The 17,365-nt window shown below is 47.1% G+C and overlaps 1 protein-coding gene across 2 annotated transcripts in view; it reads left to right on the top strand.

Annotated features, from left to right (window-relative positions):
* EVL (Enah/Vasp-like) overlaps window positions 1-17,030 on the top strand; it is a 166,295-nt gene extending 149,265 nt beyond the window's left edge. The window contains exons 5-14 of one of the 2 annotated variants that reach the window (XM_082484766.1): window positions 543-604; window positions 4,723-4,952; window positions 5,606-5,727; window positions 9,020-9,080; window positions 10,839-10,905; window positions 12,245-12,311; window positions 12,417-12,479; window positions 14,764-14,830; window positions 15,209-15,266; window positions 16,313-17,030. In XM_082484766.1, coding sequence (XP_082340892.1) covers window positions 543-604; window positions 4,723-4,952; window positions 5,606-5,727; window positions 9,020-9,080; window positions 10,839-10,905; window positions 12,245-12,311; window positions 12,417-12,479; window positions 14,764-14,830; window positions 15,209-15,266; window positions 16,313-16,350 — 835 coding nt within the window. In that variant the 3' untranslated portion in view covers window positions 16,351-17,030. The remainder of the gene's footprint in view (window positions 1-542; window positions 605-4,722; window positions 4,953-5,605; window positions 5,728-9,019; window positions 9,081-10,838; window positions 10,906-12,244; window positions 12,312-12,416; window positions 12,480-14,763; window positions 14,831-15,208; window positions 15,267-16,312) is intronic. The other variant, XM_082484767.1, reaches the window with a different exon arrangement.
* The last annotated feature ends 335 nt before the right edge of the window (window positions 17,031-17,365 follow it).

Genomic DNA, 17,365 nt, shown 5'->3' with positions numbered 1-17,365 from the left:
ATGGTTTAGGTTGGAAGGGACCTTGAAGATCATCCACTTCCAACCCCTCTGCAATGGGCAGGGACACCTCCCACTAGACCAGGTTGCTCAAAGCCCCATCCAGCCTGGCCTTGAACACCTCCAGGGATGGGGCCTCCACAACCTCTCTGGGCAACCTGTTCCAGTGCCTCACCACCCTCAGAGTGGAAACGCTCATCCACTTCAGGTTAACCACACATGTGGTTGCTGTGCTCTCCTGGACCTGGGACACTGACCGTTCCTCCTGCAGAGCCCATTAAGGAGTCACCTTAAATGGATCAACCAACCCCTGCAAGTGTCCAGCAGGTGCAGGGCAATGTCCTGGTGACGCTTCCCCAACACGTGCAATGGCACCACTGTGGCCAGGGCAAGTGAAACCAAACCCACCTCCATCTCACGGGAACAGCATCTCTGTGAGGGACTGGCTCATGCCGCCCGAGACACACAGCTTCAGTGCTTCTCGGCTTTTACTCAAAATTGTAAAGAATACATTATGACCGAGGTTTTTTTCATTGCTGTTTTAGACAAGTGATGGAGCAACAGCAACAGCGCCAAGAATCTCTGGAAAGAAGAACCTCTACCACAGGCACGTATCAAACCAAGCAGATCTAGTCTCTCCCTGCTTGTCCCCTCGAGCTGTGGTTGGGTTTTGCCTGGTGCTGTACAAGAGCCAGACTGCCAGAAGTGGTCATAGTTAAGATCAGATTTTAAAGCATTTTCAGTGAGGGACTTAGACGCATTTGGGCATGTGTTGTTGCGCAGAAGCTCCGGTCCGGGGATGCAGGTGGAGCTAGGTGGGTTTTGCGCTTGGCAACATTTGTACAGCTGAAGGGGATTTTAGGCGTACCAAGGGGGCCTGGCTGTGCTTCTTCCACCCCCACCAGGAGAGCAGGTAGCACAGCCACCACAAGAGTGCCTCCACGTTTCCAGGGGGTGCCAGCACGAAGGGGTGGACGTGCTGGATGTGCCGGGCCAGGCGCTCCCCATCGCTCTGCAGCACAAAGCAAACTGCAGCGCAGAGGAAAATATAGCTCTAGATGCTCATCAGTGGGGATTTTGTGGTCATGAAGTGAGGAGTCTTCCGTTAGCTTAATGGAAAAAATATATATATTTAATGAGCTTACAAAAATCTTCTATAGCATATTAAGTTGCACTAAGCTGAGAGAAGAGATAACAGGAAGAGCTTATAACTAGTCGCTCTGCGTCTCTGAAAGAAGGCAGAGCAGGCAAGCCAAGATGGACATCTTTTGTTTCAGATTTTGTTTTGGGGAGGTTTTTTTCAGTTAATCTGGCCACATAAGTGAAATGTTTTTCCTCAGCTGTTACAACTTTTTAGGTTTTTTTGACTTGGAACCAGCTCAGACATACACACATACCTTAGTCAGCGACAGAAGTTGTTGGACTCTCTTTCAGCAGAGGCTACTGTGTGCTATTCTGCATAGGGAACATAGCCAAAATCCTGCCTCGGCATCTGCAAGGAGTGGGATGTGGCTCCTGGGGGCTTCTGGCTGTCCCCTCCCCGGCTATGAGGTGGCCACCGCTGTGGCCACGTCCCTTGCAGCTGCCCCTGGTGCAAGGGTGACGCTTGTGATCGTGACTCAGATTCACACGGGGCTTGGAGGAGCCTCACTGGCACCGGAGCAGCCAGCCCTGCCCATGCCCACCCCTGCCCAGGGCCCTGCTGAGGGTTGGAAACCCCCAAGCCGGTGCCTGCACCATCTCCTCTTTGCTTTGTTGGAGTTTCTGTTTGCGTTTATTTTGCGGTTCCTTTTTCTCCATTCTGCTTTGCCTTGGTTTCGTTCCTTGCCATGTACCCGTCTTATTCTTTTCATTTGTCTTTTCTGTTCTTTTAGTTTCCACCCTTCAGATAAGCGTGTGCTCCCCCCTCCCTCAGCCCCAGCCTCCTCCTGCCGCTTGCAGTAACTGGGGTGCTCCTGCCCCTGCTGCTGTGTCCCCACCACCACCTCATGCCAGCGCTGGCTCTTCATCACCTGCTGTCCCCGAGCCCTCCAGTCAACCCTCTCCCAGATCCCCACAGAAAGCCAGAGAGCCTCCACAGCTCCTGCACAGGCACTCGGCCTCCGAGCTGCCAACGGCCCCACGTTCCTCCTCTCCAGCCTGCCCAAACCGCAGGACCATAACGGCAGGCATCAGGCGAACCTCGCTGTCTCCACCACCTCCCCATCCTTCCCACCTTCCCTTCGCCTCTCGCCAGCCCCTCAGGCGCTCTTCTCTTTCATGCTCTCCTCGGTCTTCTGCTTCCCCCGCCACAAATGCACCACCTCTGCAGAGGGGTGATGTCCTGCAGCCACGTGGTCCCACCATCCTACCTGTGATTCCTGTCCCGCCTGAGAGGGTCAAGGGACCCACAGATAAAGCAGGCCAGGAGACCTCAGCAGATGTACCTCTGAATGGCTATCCTGAAGAACAAATTGCTTTAGGCCCCTCTGGGACCCATGTGAAAAGCATGGATGGGACCTTCTTTCCACACCTAGGCGCTGCACCCTCCTCCCCGCTGCCCGCCATCGCCAGCCCCCCTGGTTCCTTTGGCCAGGCTCCCTCCCCATCCTCCCACCCATCATCTCGTCCTCCACAGCAGTGGTATCAGCCCATGTCACACTGTCTTCCATTGCCTCCCCCTTACGCTGCTGTGTCTGAGGTGACTATGCCCAGGAGGAACCCTCCTTACATGACTTCACCAGCCATTGCCCACTTGAGTAAGTACTGATTTTGAATGAGTTGCGACCTGTATAAAGCCTGAACTTGCAGCTGTTTCAAAAGCCCTGTTGGCACTGCCCGTGACCGCTAGAAGAAGAGCTGAGAGACCCAAGGCTACTCCTGCTGTACGTGATTTCTGAAACCAAGGTGAAAAAGTATCAAACTCACTCGGGACTGCTCCAGGGACCTTCTGAGCTAAAAGCAAGGCAAAAAGCAAGAATTACAGGACCAGGGTGCTGTAGCTGGGTTGTTGCAATGCATATTCTTACTCTATTAGCCCAGAATGAGATTTTTATCATTCAGCAGAGTCAAGTTGCGTTTGGCAGTGAGCTTCGTACAAAACCTATTTTCAGCTGGTCCAAACGTAGCGGACGGGCTCTTCTGAAGCTGGAGGCCAGGTCTGCGGTAGACTTGTTGTCTGTGGAGCACTGTTGGTAGAGGTTGTGATTTTTACTCTTTTTCTTAAGCGGTATTTCTGTTACCAGCAAAAGATATAACGTGGGGTTTGTTGTAGATGCCCAGAATCCCCTGTGCTTGTGTAATTTATTTCATTCTAGAAACTCTTTTCCTGGTATAAACTGCGTTTATAGTTGCGGGCTTGTCACTATAACTATTCCAGCAAACCTTTTTCATTGCAGGCACATCAAGAGCTTGGGTCTGCCACTTTGCACGTGGTCTTGATTTCTCGCGCTCAGCTAAAGCCTGCGGAGTTAGAACAGTTAGGAGCAATGCCTATTTGCAATGCAGATGATAGGTTTTGTGACTTGGATCCATTCCTGTTTATAACCACATATGATGCTTAAATGATGTGCCTAGAAAAGGAAAAAAAACTGAGAGGCATTTCCTTTCACTTTCTGCTAAAAATATTACAGCAACCACTGGAGGCTCAGTCCTTCAGCTGATATAAGTCCTTGAAATCCACTTAGTTCAATAAAGTTATTTTAAACTCACATCGGTCCATTATTTTGACTCAGTTCAATTTCTGCCTCAGGCTGGCCTCTAATTAGGTGGGTGTAGTTTTGCAATTACAATTAACTGTACCCACAATGAATTACTAGCTATTATGTTCATGAACCAAAGAGGGCTTGAAACATTTAAAGTATTTCTAATAGCAGCTATGGTTCATTCCAAGAATGGAATCGGGAGTGTGAAATAATAGTAGAAGTAACCACAGAAATAAGGCAGTATTGTAAGAAAACCTAGATAAGAAGAAAACCAGGCTGCTAATGTTAAATACAGTTGCCAAATGTTCCTCGGTCAAAATCCGCCTGTCTTTCAAAATAACACTTAACTGAAGAACTGAACCTGTGATTATGTATCAGGAGCAGCCTGTTCTGAGAGAGCCTAAGGTGGGGGAATACCCCTGGGGGGATGTATTTGTCCAACTGACCCATTACGGACAGGCAAAACACTGCAACGGAGTTACCCACCATCAGCCCCTCCAACGGACTGCTGCTTTGAGGAGCTTCCCTGAAGCCTGGCGTGCTTCGAGCTGGACTCTCCCCCCAATATTCTGCAGGAGCGGCTGAAGCCACGTGCTTTCTGTTCAACGGAAAGGAGGATGTGTCGCTGCAGCCCATAATTCTGGTGCAAAGCTCGTGTTAACTGGAGTCCCTGGAGTTGGCTGATGTAGTTAATTGTCTCCATGCAGAAAGCTATGAGAGCAGCAGCAGCAGATGCCACTTATGAATTGGGAAGCGTTGTCTGTGTTCTGATTTCAGCGCGGAATGAAACACTAGCCCAGCCAGGGTGAAGAGGAGGGAGAAAACTAGCTTATTAGTGACAGGGCCTCGCAGAAGGACACAGCTGTAGCTGATTGACCACTGATGCAACCACTGTTTCCCATTCTTCTCCGTGCTTGGTGCTTCCTTGCGTTGCTCACTCACGGCGCGGTCGGGAACGTGGCCTTGGGAGCGGGAACGTGACCTTGTGTACAGGGTGGAGGAGGCCGCGCCACACGTCTAATTCACGTCCTCTGCATTTCAGGCCCAGCACTTCCACCTGGTCATCCCAGTGGCGCCGCTGTGATCCCTGCTTCGTCCGGGGGGCCCCCACCTCCGCCACCCCCCCCGGTCCCTCCACCACCCATGGGAGCTGCGCCCCCTCCGCCGCCCCCGCTGCCGGCAGGCGCCGGCCAAGGGGCTGGCACTGAAGATGGGTCAGTGTCGGGGCTCGCAGCGGCTCTGGCTGGTGCCAAACTAAGGAGAGTTCAACGGGTAAGGAGGTGGCACCGGGACTCCCCGATGGGCTCTTCTCCACTGCGGGAAGGCCTGGCGCAGCTTGGTGTCATGGTCTGCAAATCCGGCGTGAAACATGGTGAAAAATGCTTCGGCTCAATGTTGGGTGAACTTTTTAAGTGTGAGTTTGTAGTGCAAGTAAAGCTGAGCAGGAAATGTCCGGTAGCATTTCTACTCTTCAGAAAATATTAATTAGCAAACGGCTACAAGTTCTCATGTTGCCTGCATTTCATTACTTCTGCAGAGTCCACCACTGTACTATCTGTTAGTGTTTTCCGTCATTGTAAGTCCTTAAAACTGCACCGTACTTACCCAAAACAGTGTAGATTGTTGAGGCCTCACGTAAATAGGTGTCCACTTAGGCAAGAGTTGCATAACCGTGCATAAACTTGACCACGAACAAACAACGCTGTGGGTTTTTTCATCATATGGCCATATATTTGCTTCACCCAGACTGTCCTGGTTTTAGTAAGGTCCATGTGGGTCTTCTTCCCAAAGCAGAGCTCATCCTATCTCTGGTTTGGGGCTGTGATTATGATCGCTGTTCCTAATAATTAGGAAAACTAATCATTAAGGGTGTGGTTGTAAGCGAAACTCTTTCCATTAATTCCAATGTTGATTTCTGTCTTAAGCCAGAAGATGGTTCAGGAGGGTCCAGCCCCAGCGGGGTCTCTAAGAGCGATGCCAATCGAACAAGTAGCGGAGGAGGCGGAGGAGGACTAATGGAAGAAATGAATAAATTACTGGCAAAAAGGTTTGTACTTTGACTTCGATAAGCACTAAGCATGAGCTCTGCTGCAAACTGTGGAACAAGGTGCTGTCATTTTTGGTTAGCAATGGGTCACTCTGGTGCTTCTTTGCAGTTTGACAGGTCCTGCATAGACGTTAGTCGGCAGCATCGTCTGGCCTTTAGTATGAAGCGTAGATGTTGCAGCAATGATACCCGGCAGAGTTCAGCTGCTGTAGTAAATCCTGCAGTGTGGTAACCTTCAAAGATGGTGATCAATATATCCACTGCGGTTTTGCCATTTTACCAGGTCTAGTTCAGAGTTACTGGTTTTGGAAAGAGTAAACTATAAAAGGAGCTTAGACAAACCATTCTTTCTGCAGCACATTCAGGATGTTGGGCCCAAAGATATAATCAGAAGTGCAGTAAAAGGACAACATCTTGGTGGGTAAATTGTTATCGATTCTCAGGGTGTTACAGACAGTTTAGCCAAGTTATTCTCCACTCAAGCAAGTTGTGATGTATCAGCTATTAAAAGGCACTCAATTATTGCAATTATTTTTGCTTTCTCATTTCCCCTGATTCCATCAGTGACGTTCTGTCAGACTGTAACTCCCAAGTTCCTAATGTTAGATGTTTTGGTTTTAGCCCTAATTTTTTTAAACTTATCAATAGTGTAAAAAAAAACGATGACTGATATAAGGAAGAGTAGGTAAAGTTGTATAGTGCACAGAAACTGAGCTTTTAAATAAAAACAGTTCCCAGTTCAGAGGGTCTGATTCCAATTTTCCTCCGTGCCCTTGTCATTTCAGAATGAATTCTGAACACGGACAGTGGATGCAATCCTTTGGAAAACATTAAATACAGAACACTATAAAAAGTTACCAGCAGTGTAAATAGATAGTTTTCTCTCTGCTGGGGGAACTAGCTCTGTTCAAGCAAGCTAAATGGACAGCTCATATGCTTGGACATAGAACTCCTATAAATTTCTGTGGTTCTGCTCTAAAATGTACTCCAGTATGGCTTTCAGCAGTGGGATCTGGGTGCCTTCAGGTATTCAGGGTCGGTTCCCCTCGCTGTCTTAACACAAGGACGTGCGCTGCCGTGAGCGCTGTGCTGCCTCCACTCTGCAAAATTACTGACCTGCAAATCCTTTCCCAGGGAGCTGACAGCAACAGAATTGTCTCCTAAATTTCGCTTCACAAAGCCATGGCAGTCCCTGGAAGTACACTAGTGCCAGGCAAGGGTGCGAGCTGGGCGCGCGCTGTTGAACTGACAATGAGGGGCTCCTTTTGGCTGCAAAACCCTTTTTATGTGTGATGACATAGAGAAAGGAAAGAACCTGGCACTGTGTTTCAGGTTGCTCTTACCAAGCTGGCAGCCAGGAGGTAAAAAAAGATATTTTTTAAACTGAGCGTGTTCAACACAGAAATAACTGAGTGATGATCTCAGGGGCCCTCTTCTGAGCAGAAAACCACATGCTCAGAAACAGGGAATGAGCCTAATGCTGGGGAAGTAAAGGAGGAAAACGCTTCCGAGAGCTCAGATGGTATAAAATATGGCTCTCTAGATTTAGTGGCCCCCGTGAGAGCAGCCTTTTGCTTCAGGACTGAAGTGCAAGCAGAATAATAGACTATCTCACAAATGACTATCATTTCTAGCCCGGTTAAGTTAGTTGCAGGACATAAATCTAACACTGGTCTCTTACCCTGGCAAATATTTCCCTCACTCAGGTGCGTAACCATTATAACATTGTTCCTCAGAAATATCATCTAAATATTATAGAAAGACTATAAAATTATTACTGATCTACTAAAATTCTTAATGCAGCTGAGTATCTGGAAGTAGAGATAGAGCACTGTGTCCTACAAACACGTGTTTTACTCCTCTGTTTTTTTGACAAACTTACATCAAATCCTCCAATTTGCGAATCCTGTGAGACTTTTCTTTTGCCAATGATATGAAAAAAAAAAAAATCCTTTGACAAACTTCTGGCAGTGTTTTGAAACTCAGAAGCCTGTCCAAGTGCCACTTGGGATTTTAATTTTTTGGGGTGAGATTAATTTTGTCCATCTTAGAATCAAGACTAAATGAAAAAAACTGTCATACTGGTGTTTAAAAAAAAAATCTGCTAAGGGTAGTGTTTGCGGGTGGATGAGGATAAGGATCATCACAATCAAAATCCATCTGGAGACTAAAGCTGCAGTTCCCCTAATTGTCTAAAATGGGAAATTGAACGTCTAGAGAATCAGCAGCTGGCACACTTGAGTGCTGTTTAGACCCTAAATAGGGCTTGAAAATCAAGAATTTGTGTTTTTTTCTTCAGCCAGTGTGGCTTAACACCCAAGAAGATTTAGCATGCATTCTTCAAAAAGAAACAACCAACATCTTTGTTCCCTCTCGGGTCCAGTTGCTCCGGTGGGTGGTTTGCAGCTCTTTGCCACTTGCTTCTCAGGGAGTTTTGCCTCTCCTGGGGAAGCGGGGCTGAGTGAGGGTCTCAGGTCCTCACTCAGCTTCTGCAGACACCAACACCACCTGCTGGTCCTGGGAGTGTAGGGCTCAGGAGCTCTGTTGCCTTTGAATTGGCTTTGAGACAGCAACCATCTCCCGTCACTCACTAAAGGCACTTGGTGCACTGCCGTTTCCTAACTCCTGGCCTTCAGCCAGAGCTTTCCCACCCTGGAGGGAGCAGAGGTCTTGGCTGAGCAGAAATGGTGCCCTCTCTTTCCCGGTGAGGATGGACCTGGGTTGAAGGGCTCTTCTGACTGTCTTCCCAGCACGTGGGAGCACTGCTGCCACCCTTTCTCTGGGAGGGAAGGGGGATGAGGGGATATAGGACAGATATTGGAGCCAGCTGAGAACATAATGTCGTCACTGCAATACCCACCTGATCCACCTGTGGAGGGTGGGGTTGGTCCTCAGAAACCCCGGTGGGGGTTTGGGTTGTTCCTCCTCTGTAAGACACAGGAGCCACCACTTCCTGAGCCCTAGAGAGAAGCCATCCCTTTCTCACTCATTTTCATACCCAGCTGCGCTTCCTTCCTCCGCTTCCACGCATTTCCTTATGCTCTGCACCCTGTCTTCCTCTGTTAAACACCGCCTCGTAATATTGCCCTTCTCCCTGAGTCGTATCGCTGAGGTCCGGATTCCTCACCTCCACCCCAGTCCTACGCAACCGCACCCATCCAGCCTTTGCTGCGTTCCCCAGGATGAACTAAGTAAATAATAACTCCCACCAGAGCCTGAATCAGCCTTCCCACGGGGAGGATGTGTTTCTAGAGGGTTGACTGTGTGTCCTATCTCATGTTCCTTTGCAAAGGAGGAAAGCAGCGTCGCAGTCAGACAAGCCAGCTGACAAAAAGGAAGAGGAAAGCCAAAACGTAAGTGAAAGACTCCTCGCTGTTACGCTTTTGCAAATGTGTTGATGCGCTGCCTTGTAAGCCGAAGTCCTGTGCTCATTCGCTGTGTATGGCAGGCAACGACGAGCAGTGTTGATCCAGGAACAGATTTGCATGTTCAATCAAAAGCTAAATGTAACTGCTTCCACCTTTCCTGGGAACAGCACCCCATAAACAAGAATCGCCACCTTATTCGTAGGTGAGATTTGTCCAAACGAGGTTAACGGGTGCTTTCTCATGGTCTGATCCGAATGTTGTAGGGAGAGGCAGATTTTGCCCCTTAAGAAAATGCATCGAACCTTCTGGCAAGTCAACTTGAGATCAAATTCATGTTTCTTATTTTAAATTTGCAGCTTCAGCTAAGCTGAAGTGGATCATCAACCATGTGGCGTAACTTTGGATTGCCAACCTCCATGCAAAGCAAGAATCAGCTCACTTTGGACCCCAGAGTGCACGTAAAACACGTCTCTGGGGGGGTGAAGGGGAAACAGTGTATGAATCATTAGACCATTCAAAAGTTAAGATACGCGTTCATGATGTTTACACTAAAATGAGATAGAATTTGGACAACTTCAGGGAACTTTGAATCATTTTAACTGTTCTGTCTGTATGTTGTCCATAAAAGCAATTAAACAAGAGTTTTGATTTGACTCGGTCTTCACGCTGAACTTGATGCAGCAATTTTGAGTTCAACGTGCAGGTTAAAACACTTTTTTACCCGCTGAACTGGTAAAGGGTGGCAGATCTTTCCAGTTTCAAGAGAGGCCAAGATTTACGCTGTGTCCCTTCCCATGCGGTGCTTTTCTGGGCCGCTGCTCATACAGCGTTCCTGTTGCTAGCCAGTGCCCTTGTGAAGGCTTTCTGCCAAGGCTCAAGTTCATAAAGCACCGTGGGTGCCTCATATCACCTATACAGAGATGTTCCCTCCAAAGACAAAGTAACAGCTGCTCAGTAGGAAATCCGTTCAGGAAACGAAGGTCTCGTCCCAGTCTGAAAGGTTTGGGGCAGGAATAAGCACTTTGCACTGCTTAAGGAGAAAAGCGGCTATTTTTTGCATGTTCCTCGAGGGATGCTTCAAGCATGGAATTTGCCTCTTGAACCCGCTATGCAACCGTTGTTCTTAATCTTGCCCCAGAGCTGGTTTTGAAGCATAGACTCAAGAGACGAAAGGTACCATTTAGCTTCTAACTATTGAGCCTCTGCTGTCTTTCTGCCCCTTCTCTCTCCTTGAAGCTCTGCATTAGTTTATTTCAATTCAACTTTTTGATAGCACCAAACTGTTTAGAAAGGTGGTTTAGAGAACATCTGTTTAATGTGTACCTTGAGTACGCTTTGTGGTGGAGTTATCTTCTGTCAAACTGGGTGCAATTCTGTTTTACAATGCACAGTCAATGCTGTGCCTGAGTGCGTTTTGAGGGCTGCTAAATAATATTGACATGTCAAATATATGGGTGAATGTTTTATGATCTGTCACACATAAATCCCAGGAAAAAAAAAAAAAAAAGAGTCCAAATCCATGATGTAGTGTTTAATCTTCCACTTAGGAGGAGTATTGATTGATTTGGTTACATTCTGTTAGTACCTGGACTACCCTCACCAATACCAGTGGCGGTCCTGGGTAAAAGGCTGGGATCTGACCTACTGGTGTACCGCCTGGGCTGCAGCTGGTCTCCAGAGTAGAAGAGGACTCTGCACTTTGTCTCCAGAATTAAGTAATATGTCCTGTTTTTCTCTTTGTAGGATGATGCTAGCACCTCTCCTTCACCCAGTACACGAGGTCCCACCCAGCAGCAGCAAAATTCATCAGGTATTAAATCAAGCTGCTAGTGGTTTAGTTGTCTTAATCTAGTCTTCTCTGCCACCTCTGGGCTCTGGGTTTACTGTTCTACTTCTGAGCACAGCAGGAGTAACTAACAGAATAATTCCCAAATGCCTATTGCTTTAAAAACTGTACTCGGCAAGAAATGGTGATTTTATATGCTTCACAGCCAAGAAAATGACAATGCAGCCAGTTTAGTTAATGGGGTCCAGACATGTAGCTGAGGATCTGCGTGCACATGAATCTAAGAGAAAAAAGCTATTATTATTTTACTTTTGGTAGTGTAGCTGTCCTGGTTTATACCGTTGGGGTTAGGGTCGGAAACTGTTGTCCTTCCTTAACCTAGTAGCTTGTTGCAGTAAACCTGATCCTAAGAGTTACTGGGTGAAATTAAGGAGCCCCCAAAGTACGTTTTCCCTATGATGAGTTGAAATAACTTTCTCTGCGTAGGTAAGCTGCAAGCCAGTCAGATTCATCCTTGCGTCAGCCTTGGCTTTCATACATGCTAAAAGAAATCTCTCCCAAGGGAATGAGTATTTAATCATTCCGGCTTCCTTTTGGAACAAAGCCACGATTTGCCTGTTTTGCAAGGGAAAGGGAGGAAGCCAGGAGAAAGGTGCACATAAATGAGGAATGAGATCTAGAGATTTCCTGGGAGTGCCCATAATTCTTTTGAAGAGCTTTTTAGGACCTCACAGAGGAGCAAACCCTTGTGTATGAAGTTGTGTGTTATTCAAGTCTCTGAAACAGTTCACTATATTTGAGACCATTGGCATACGAGGAGATTGGGACGATAGTAAGTGTTTTCAGTAACAACGGTTATGTAGTGCAGCTTTTGGGAATGTTCTGCAAGTTAGAAATGTAGACAACATTAAACAAATTCTCTGTGGAGATTTGCGTAGTGGGGGTCTCACTGCCTTTTTTAGATACACCCACATTTTCTGCCAACTCTGCAGACAAAAAACCTAATACTTTTTAACTTAAAATACAAATAAGTATTGTACTGAATAAAATAAGCCTTTCAGCAATCAGCCCGTATTTCTTAATAGAAGTGATTTGTGCTTTTCCTCCTGCTGTTCCAGTTCCATGTCTTTTTAGTATCGTTTAACTATCCAGTCCCTAATTAAAGGGATCACTAAACAGACTCTTGCCAAGGCTTTCTCTCTAATGTAGGCAACCGCACTCATTCAGCACTCCGGCTTTGATGGATCTTTCTACGTCACTCATCCTCACTGAATGAAAGCAGCTGTATAAGACAATCAACTTTAGGATTTTTTATAGTTCGAGAAAAAATAATAAACAGTGACTTTTTGGTTTTGTTTTCCAGACTCTGGGAAGAAGCCATGGGAAAGGAGCAATTCTGTTGAAAAGCCTGTATCTTCATTACTTTCTAGGTGAGCTGCACGGGGCGTCCCTGCGGCTGGCTGGCAGCGGGGCTGGTCATGCTGTCCCCGTGGCACACGCACAAACTCATGTCTCGTTTCATTCCATTGCTGTAGAAATCCATCAGTGGTGAAGAGCTGTGAAGCTAAGAGCCCCACACAATCCCACGTGTCTTCTAGGTACTGGCTAACAGCCTGGCTTCTTAACCATCTTGGCTTGTCCTTTGGCTAATTCCATCATTCAGCACTAACGTTCGTCTTCTGCCACGTCTTTTACTCATTCTCTTACGATCTGCTTTGTCTGTCGCTGCACAAAGTGTGAAGGTAGAGCGTGTCGTGCCAAAGGCTGGTTCCGTGGAAACAGCCCCCTGCTCAGGTGGGCAGGGGCATCGCAGACGTTAATCCCACTAAAGCAAGCACTGAAAGCATCCATGCCCATGAATCAGAGGCACGGGCTTGGCAGCGTGCTGTGCCGCATGGAAGACAGATTTTGGAGCATCTTCTTACAGCAGGTTCAGGATGACCCTGCCAATAGGAGAAGTTTTCATTGTCCAACCTCTGCAGAAATTCAAAAGCAAAGGCAGAAATGATCTAAAGAGCCTGCAGCTGGGAGAAGGGAAGTTATCCTCCATCCATGCAACTGCAGTGGGTGCATGAGAAAGGAGAGCAAAGCTCGGTGCAGTAAGTTAATAACGTCGGCCCATACAAAGGCCCAGCCACAGACAGGGCATTCAGAAATGCAGGGTACAAAAACTGGCAGGTGTCAAAAGCCGAGAAGCGTAAAGCAGGGCTCCAGAAGTCCCGTCAGTCAGAACAGCCCAGCTGGAGTATCACCCACATTCTTACCCACAGAGACTGAAATTAAGTTTGATATTGGACAACTAAAGAGATAATTCTTTCCAGTGCTGGTCCAGGACTACCCAGCGTTACTGCAGAACTGAACGTTGAGATGGATGGATAAGCTGAATAAGGAGGCAGAGCACAGACTTACATAGGTTTAGCATTTACTGCAAAGAGATGTCCTTTATTTTACACTGTTACTTGTACAACAGCGCTCATGGTCTGCAGAGAGAAAGTTGCCAATGGCAACTATCTGCATGTACTTGCTGCTGTGGTAAAGATGCTGGAACATGCCTGCCCAAACATTCAGAGGGATGCACTAGTGTTACTAGAGCAAAATACAGTCTCTCCAGCTCTCCTAAAACCAATGGGACACATTGGTTCTAGGAAATATGTGAGAGTTTCCAATAGATGTAGAAAGACCATTCTTTCTCATTGCAAAGAGGAATGAGACGTGGGCTACTTAAAGCAGCCAGCCAGTTTTCGCCAGCTACCTTCTACAATGCCATTCCATCCTGGGAGGAGGAGGAGTTCAGTGGGAAAAAGATCTTTTCCTCGTTTAACACCTGGAGTAGTGCTCAGTCTTTGCTTGCTCGAATTGCTCTTGTGGGTGAAGAAGGGCACCTTTCAAAAGCTCTCAGCGGTGACCGGTTTCCGTTCCTGTTCAGTTTGATGGTATTGGTATCTGTCTCACCTCCCAGCTTAGCTATGAGATGGTAGGAGACATGTTAAGATTTTCCCAAGAAAGGGTTTCCAAGACCAAGCATTCCCTCAGGAGCAACAGAATCTCCTCCAGCCTCCGCTTCGGGCCCCCAAATGATGGCAAAGTTATTTGAAGCCTTTTCTACGAAATATACGGCATGGTTAATAAGCAGCTTCTGCTTCCTTAATTTATTTTATCAGCTGTCATCAGAGTTCAGCCCACTGACTAATACCATCCTGGACGACCGGTAACACTCAAGTGTACTAGCCATCACGGGCAGATTGGCTTTGGTTCTGGGTCAAGAAAAAGTGCCTGTGCTACACAGTGCTATCAACAAGCTCCACTTGAGTCAGGCTTTCCAAGGAAAGGATTATTGGGTTATTACTTTCCCTATAAGCTTTTTCTAACCTGTATTCTACTATTACTTTAGCACCCGATTAAAGCCTCAGCAGCCAAGACAGGGTTGCTGTGCAGAAAACCGACAGTGAAAGACAGAAAAACATTTAGCTTGCAAATTGCAAGTGCTGTAATAAAATACATTGTTAACGGGCTTCATCCCCTGAAGTCATCTCAGCATTTTCTAGTTTGAAATCATTGAGGCCCCAGACACAAAAAAAAAAAAAAAAAAAAAAAAAAAAAAAAGACGAAATTCTGTTTCAGTGCAGCCTTTGCACTCCTTGCAACATGCCCGCAACAGGAGAAAGCGGCATCTTTGAGGGTCGGGCTGTGCAGAGGGGAGCAGTGCTGCTCCCCGGCTGCCGAACTCTCCGGAGCGGCACAAGAGGGAGCCCCCAGTCCAGCGCTCGAACACGGCTGCTCCTGCCGTGGGGTGGATTTCACCCACGCCGTGAGGTGGGTGTAGCTTGGCGTGCATCGCGAGGAACTGACTGGCTTTTTTGTCCTCTTCTTCCGTTTCTCAAGGATGAAGCCAGTGAGCAGCAGCAATGATGTGGCTATGGATGCCTTAGATTTTGACCGAATGAAACAGGTGAGTGAGAAGGTGTTTGGCACTTAAAGAGCTTTGACGAGCTACCCATTTTCCCCCATGCATGCGCTGTACAAGCCAAACAGCTGTTCAGTCTTCTGGTTTCCGCTATTAACTAGGTGCTTAGAGGAGGGCTAGCTGGTGAGCAGCAAGAGAGCGGTCTCACTGCTATTTGATCACGATGTCGGTACAGAAACGTGCAAATAAGTATGCCAGCATCTTCTGCGTCCTTGGCCTGGGAGCGCAGCCGTAGCTGGTAGTCGTGCTAGGCTCTGGTCGTCAGCGGAGGCGGGGGACGCAGCACAACCGCGTTAAACTTGCATTTTCTTCCACCGGTCAGAAGGAAATTCTGAGCAGCTGACTTGTGTTTTGTCTCATCAGGAAATATTGGAGGAAGTTGTAAGAGAGTTACACAAAGTGAAAGAGGAGATAATTGATGGTAAGAAAGAGAAAAATTATTATTTTTCTCATCTTTATGACTAATTTCCCATAGATAAGATGATAGGAACTGCAGAGTTCCCTGGTGTTGTCAGACTTCACTGAGCAGCTCTGATTGATATACGCATTTGAAGAACAAGCATCTGCCTTATCTGAGCTCTGATCGTGATATTGTGTTTACCTCTTTTATTTTTACGCTGTTGGCGAGCATTTTCACCCCCAACCTCTGAGAAATTCACTGGTCGGTGTTTCTCACAGGTGGGAGGGTGAAAAAGGCCCTGCCCATAGCCCGTGGCACGTCAATTTATCACAATCAGGGAGCGTGAAATCGCTTGTAACTAGCTGGCCACACAAGTCCGGGATGAGGAGGGGACAGAGGTACCAAACTGACAATCCTTCCCGAGCATCTTCTGTAGGCTTCCTGCGCTTGAAGAGCTATTTCAGACCTTCACTCGATTAGACCTTTCCAAATAGCCACATATTTTTCTAATTCATTGAAAAATGCAACAGCTGTACTGAATGTGTATTTTTTTTTTTATAAATTGCTCTACAGCATATGACTAAATGTATTTTTCAGGGCTGTTACTGAAGCGCACAGCAAAACACCTATTTGAACCCCGCATTAGGCCATATGAAGATGCACTCCCCATCTCAGATTCACACAAAGGGGGGGAAAACGAGGAGACTGTAAAGCAGCTAAAATCCCCTCCCTGTCCCCTTGCCCTAGACCCGTGTGTTCACAAAACCTCGGGGCAGTTTGCAGTTGAGGAGACCCTCGCCCGTACGCTACCGTCCCGGCAGCTTGGCCCTTCAGAGCCTCCCTAGTCCATTCCAGTGCAAAATAAGACGTTCACATAAGCCACAGGCGCAACTTCTCGAGCCAGTACTGCAGTTTGCAAGCAAACAGCTGACTGCTTACCCTTACTCATCCTTTTACCCTCCACTCATCCTTTTACCAGCGTGTACTATCTGCAACCTCTATACTTAGCGTTTGCCATCACACTGGGTATGACATTATGCATTAACGTTTTTGGTTTGGTTTTCTAGCCATACGGCAGGAGTTGAGTAGAATCAGTACAACATAATGATTGCAAAGCCTTTGGACGGTACTAAGAATGGTAGGAAGATCGGATCGTTTCTAAGTGTACCAAGGTCACGCAAGATGGTGAGAGAGGACACCGGCACTGTCTTTGTTCTTATACCCTTTTTATTAGCAGACTCGGCACACTTTGAAGCTTGCTGCTGCCTTGGATTCGCTTCATTTTAAAAGTCTTAATCTAAAGAATATTAAATTTTAAATTTCTGGATTTTTTAGATTTCATCTGACACTGCACATTGGATTTGTCAGCCTTTTTTGTATTTTGTATTTGCTTATTTAAATGTATTACCTTTCTTTTTAGTAGTAGATAAGAAAACACGTGAACCATTTGCTTTTGATAGATGACTTCAAAGTAATTTTACTAGTAGTCTGCAATGTAAATGAAGATCCTTTGCCAACAGAAATGTATTGTGGCATCACCAGAAGAAACAGAGACATGTTAGTTGTCAGCCAACAAGTTCTTTGTCTCAGAGTTATCACAATATAAAAAAAAAAAAAAATGGTACGTCAGTGCATCACAGTATCTGTGTTCATATTGGTAATAAACTGTTTATTGTCCACATGGCCCTGCCTTTCTTTGTTTCATTTGTCCCTTGAGCTCCCGCGCTTTTATGTCACTTGAGTTGACGATGAGAGAGGAAGGTGACCGAGACTCACCGTGGGGTGGCAGCTGTGCCCGGCCAGTGCCGCAGAACACCAGGGGAGAGCCGGAGCGTGTCACAGCTGGTGCAACGGCGACAGCCCTGCCACCTTTTATAGGGAGACGTGGCTCTCATCTGCCCGACCCTCCTCGCACCGCCGGCTGAGCGCCACCTCCTGCAGCCAGGCTGCGGCAACCTCAGCGACTTTTGGCCATAGGCAGTGAAGGACAGTGGCTTACGGCTCTTCTCAGGCCACCATTGACTGTCCCACCGCATCTCTCTCCTGCCATGGCTGAAAAAAAAACAGGTCCCATCACCTGCACTCGTAAGGGCTTCCAGTAAATAAAAGGGAGGTAGTTA

The sequence above is a fragment of the Vanellus vanellus genome (assembly GCF_965231255.1).
Source record: "Vanellus vanellus genome assembly, chromosome: 6".
NCBI classification, from domain to species: domain Eukaryota; kingdom Metazoa; phylum Chordata; class Aves; order Charadriiformes; family Charadriidae; genus Vanellus; species Vanellus vanellus.
Note: the sequence above shows the minus strand (reverse complement) of the source record. Positions and strands in the feature narration are given on the sequence as shown.